The sequence below is a fragment of the Oncorhynchus tshawytscha genome, unplaced genomic scaffold, assembly GCF_018296145.1.
Source record: "Oncorhynchus tshawytscha isolate Ot180627B unplaced genomic scaffold, Otsh_v2.0 Un_contig_12582_pilon_pilon, whole genome shotgun sequence".
NCBI classification, from domain to species: Eukaryota; Metazoa; Chordata; class Actinopteri; order Salmoniformes; family Salmonidae; genus Oncorhynchus; species Oncorhynchus tshawytscha.
Genome location: NW_024605937.1, coordinates 1 through 4,573, shown reverse-complemented (window position 1 = coordinate 4,573; position 4,573 = coordinate 1). Strand labels below are relative to the sequence as shown.

The 4,573-nt window shown below is 42.7% G+C and overlaps 1 protein-coding gene across 2 annotated transcripts; it reads left to right on the top strand.

Moving 5' to 3' along the window:
• Positions 1-207: 207 nt before the first annotated feature.
• Positions 208-3,704, top strand: cdadc1 (cytidine and dCMP deaminase domain containing 1; the record flags this gene model as incomplete). 2 transcript variants are annotated; one of them, XM_042312219.1, is given in 7 exon segments in its annotated part: positions 208-570; positions 783-1,010; positions 1,458-1,507; positions 1,675-1,844; positions 2,329-2,518; positions 2,758-2,813; positions 3,361-3,704. In XM_042312219.1, coding segments are annotated over 6 exon segments (1,034 nt in total), but the record flags the coding sequence as incomplete, so codon positions are not given.
• Positions 3,705-4,573: the final 869 nt, after the last annotated feature.

Sequence of the window (4,573 nt, the reverse complement as noted above, 5' to 3'; positions counted from 1 at the left end):
CCCACTTGTTGTTGATTCTTCACAAAAAATACAGTTTTATATCTTTATGTTGTAAGCCTGAAATGTGGCAAAAGGTCGCAAAGTTCAAGGGGGCCGAATACTTTTGCAAGGCACTGTATATGTGTGTATATATATATATATATATATATATATCACACACAGAGAGAGATCACTTGTAAAGTCTTGTCTCTTGTCTGTCATCTCCAGCTGGGGTGAGCCGCATCTCCTTCTGGCCTGGTGACCCTGAGATGAGTCTGCTAGTGGTCAGGCCTAATGGGACGGACTCCATTTCCCAGGAGGCCATGCGGGACGCCATTGCGTCCGAGAAGCTGAAGTCCAACAGCCAGCCCCACATCAGTGTGGTGGTGCAGCCCGTGGCCCCTGGCCTGCAGCAGTTTGTGGAGGAGACCTCCAGGGGGTGTGACTTCATGGAGAGGGTGTCGGTGGACGACCCCGAATTGGACGCTGGGGACTTCTACAGGAAGCAGAGGAGACGGAACCTGGACACTTTCTCCGAAGAATTCCTAATCCCACACGAACAGTGCCACCGTGACATTCTCACCAAAATAGGTCCGTAGTACAATCATTCAACCATATTTGTTAGCTAGCTTTTGTTCACCGGCTAGCTGTATTTGGGCTATATTGGCTAACTCAAGATGGGTAGGTTTGAGGATCTCCTTTGCTCAAGAGGCCACGTGCCATGCCATCTGTTGTGTAGATCCTGTTAAATGATTGGTAAACATACTGTTTATAGATGAGGATTTGACACTGTCTTGCTACAGGTCTGGAGAACTTCTGCACGGAGCCATACTTCTCCAACCTGCGTCAGAACATGAGGGAGTTGGTCGGGGTTCTGGCCTCAGTAGCTGCTAGTGTGCCTCTTCTCCAGCATGGATTCTACAAGAAGGACTCCCAGCCTGCAACCTCAGAGCAGCCCCAGCCTCAGGGAGTGTCCCAGGAGATTGCCAGACACTGCATCGTACAGGCCAGACTGTTGGCCTACAGAACAGGTATCTGAAATATCTGTTTAGTAGTCTATATACTAGCCAGATTACTCATTCAAACTAGGAACTCATTTTGTAAAGGTGACATGTCACCACATTTTGTGGGGAATCACATAAACGAGACTATTGTTATGACATAACGTCCCGTGGTTGACTGCACATTTGTTGGAGAGATGTGTTGCCCTGGGGGGGTATCGGGTGTCCGATGAACAGAAAGTATCCCAAAAGACATTCTAGTTTCATTAGTGGTTAGTGACAGCAGCTATGAAAAGGAGTTCTCTGATTGGTTGGTCAGCCGATCACTCAAGAAATGAACATTTTATTTTTTGAAAGGGTTATTTATATGTTCATGTTTTAAGGCTAACAGGACAAGCTGCGATGGGTGGTTCAACCTGTCTGAAGGTTTAAACAGATGGAACGTGTCTGACTGTTACTTGTTTGTTGCTATTCCAGAGGACCCTAAGGTTGGGGTTGGTGCTGTCATTTGGGCAGAAGGGAAATCAGTGAGTAAACCATTATTGTATTTTCTAAGCTCTTAACTATACATTAATATTATGTATTTTTTTCTCTGTAATATAATTGCAAAAATAAAGTGGAAAGGCTGGTAACAAAGATTTCAATGTGAATAATGAATAACACATGCCCTGTGTTCTGTGCTCATCTGTTTTAGGGTGGTTGTGATGGCACGGGGCGGCTGTACCTGGTGGGTTGTGGGTACAAAGCCTACCCAGTGGGCTCAGAGTACGGACAGTACCCCCAGATGGACACCAAACAGCAGGACCGCCAGAGGAGGAAGTACCGCTACATCATCCACGCTGAGCAGAACGCACTCACCTTCAGGTCAGGAGGAGAGGGAAGACATGGGCTCCATCTCAATACTCCTAAGTGACTTCCTCTCCTTATATCCACCCTTCATCTCCACTGATATGAGAGGACAGGGTACAGATGTAGGAGCTTAATTGCAGCAACAGGAAATGTGGATTATAATTAATGGACATTTTTGTAAGTTTTGATACATTTTTTTGTAAGGTATTGACATTTTTAAAATGGAATTGGCAAACTTCAGAAGCCTTTTTAAACCTTAAATACACTTACACATTTTACATTTCTTGCATTGCAGAAATTAAGATTCTACATCTGTACATGAAGGAAATACAGGGAATGTGTACATGGGTATATTTGCTCTCGACCTGTCCAGTCCTTACAGGTCAGCGGAGATGGCAGAGAGGATGCAAGGAGGTACGTCTGAGAAGTCGGGGCAGGAATTAGTAGCTGGGCATGAGGATTTATGACGTAAATAAATGTGATTGACTGTCGTTTCTAGGAGTGACGAGATCCGCGAGGAGGAGAACACCATGCTTTTTGTGACTAAGTGTCCGTGTGATGAGTGTGTCCCTCTGATCCGAGGAGCTGGGATCAAGCAGATCTACACCACTGACCTGGACAGCGGCAAAGACAAGGGAGACATCTCCTACCTCAGATTCCATGGCCTCCAAGGAGTCCTGAAGTTCATTGTGAGTACCTACATTGATTGACGGATGAATAGTTTTTCAATGGGTGTAGAAGCATCTCAATAGTCTATTCCTCTCATATTTTCTTCATCTGTACTGATGAGGGGAAAACCTGGATGGATTCCTCGTAGATTCAGCTTTTACCTATCCTTGTGTTTTCCTCGTTAGGCTACTGAGGTATACTTATAATAGTGCTTTCTATAGATGCAATTTTTTTTTGTGTTTACATGTTTTCGTCACAGTGGCAGAAGTCCTCTAGCCAGGAGTGTTGCTGAACATGCTGGTCTTCATCTAGCCAGTGAGTTGTCCTTCTCTGTACCATTTAGTTAGCATGACATTTGTCACTTTGTAGAGAGTCATGTCTTCTCCTTCTCTACTAAATTCAGCAAAAAAAGTAAAGTCCCCTTTTCAGGACCCTGTCTTTCAAAGATCATTCATAAAAATCAAAATAACTTCACAGATCTTCATTGTAAAGGGTTTAAAGACTGTTTCCCATGCTTGTTCATTTAATGAACATGCACCCGTGGAACGGTCATTAAGACACTAACAGGGACACATTATTCCATTTGTTAGTCACATGTCTGTGGAACTTGTTCAGTCTATGTCTGTTGTTGAATCTTATGTTCATACAAATATTTACACGTTAAGTTTGCTGAAAATAAACGCAGTTGACAGTGGGAGGATGTTTTCTTTTTTTGTTGAATTTATATTGCCATTCGCGCAAATGTAATGTGCATGCCTCCACCTAATCACCACAATACAGATGATGGATCAGCCCTTCTAACCGTCTCTGATTTGACTCTGCAATGTCTCCCACCTCTGACCATGTCTTGTTATGATTACAGATGGATGTGAGGGGAAGCATGGGAGACAGCCTGAACAAGCCCTTCAATCCAATAAGAGGTTACGGTCGGCAACAAATCCAGACCTTTCTCCTGTTTGTTGAACAATGGTACCTGTAGCTTTCAGTCTGGTTTCACCAGGCTACGGTCCCCAGGCTCTTGTTGGCATTGGAAACGTTTAATTTATCCAATCGCATATTGATCAGTGATTCAAGTAAGGAAGGATGCATTTTAACTTCTTGACGCACCCATCCCGTTAGCGGGATCATTTTCGTCAACATCCGCTCAATTGCAGAGTGCTAAATTCAAATTAAATTACAAAAAATATTAAATGTTCATGAAATCACAAGTGCAATATAGCAAAACACAGCTTAGCTTGTTGTTAATCCACCTGGCATGTCAGATTTCAAAAAGCTTTACGGCAAAAGCTATCCAAGCATTTATGTTAGGACATCTCTCTCTCAGCAGTCAAAACATTACAAACAGCTAGCAGCAAAGTAGATTGGTCAGAAAAGCAATAAAATGAATTGCTTACCTTTGATCTTCGGATGTTTGCACTCACAAGACTCCCAGTTACACAATAAATGTTCCTTTTGTTCCATAAAGATTATTTTTATATCCAAAATACCTCAATTTGGTTGGCACGTTATGTTCAGAAATCCACAGGCTCGAGTGGTCACGACGGGGCAGACGAAAATTCCAAATAGTATCTGTAAAGTACGTAGAAACATGTCAAACGTTTTTTATGATCAAGCCTTGTTTTTACTATAAATAATCAATATTTCAACCGGATCATAGCTTTTTCAATAGGAGAGAGAGAAAGTCTGCTCCAAGCCATCCACTGATGCGATGTGATCCTTCTCGATACTTTTTCAGAATAAAAGCCTGAAACTATGTATAAAGACTGTTCACACCATGTGGAAGCCATAGGGAAAGGAATCTGGTTGATATCCCTTTAAATGGAGGGAAGGCATGCAAAGGAACTGGGAGATTTGTCTTCGGCACTTCCTTGTTGGATTTTCCTCAGGTTTTCGCCTGCAATATCAGTTCTGTTATACTCAGACAATATTTAGAAAGTTTTGGAAACTTGAGTGTTTATCCTAATCTGACAATTATATGCATATTCTGGGCCTGAGAAATAGGCAGTTTCATTTGGGTACGTTTTTCATCCAAACATAAATACTGCCCCCTACACTCAACAGGTTAACAATGTTGG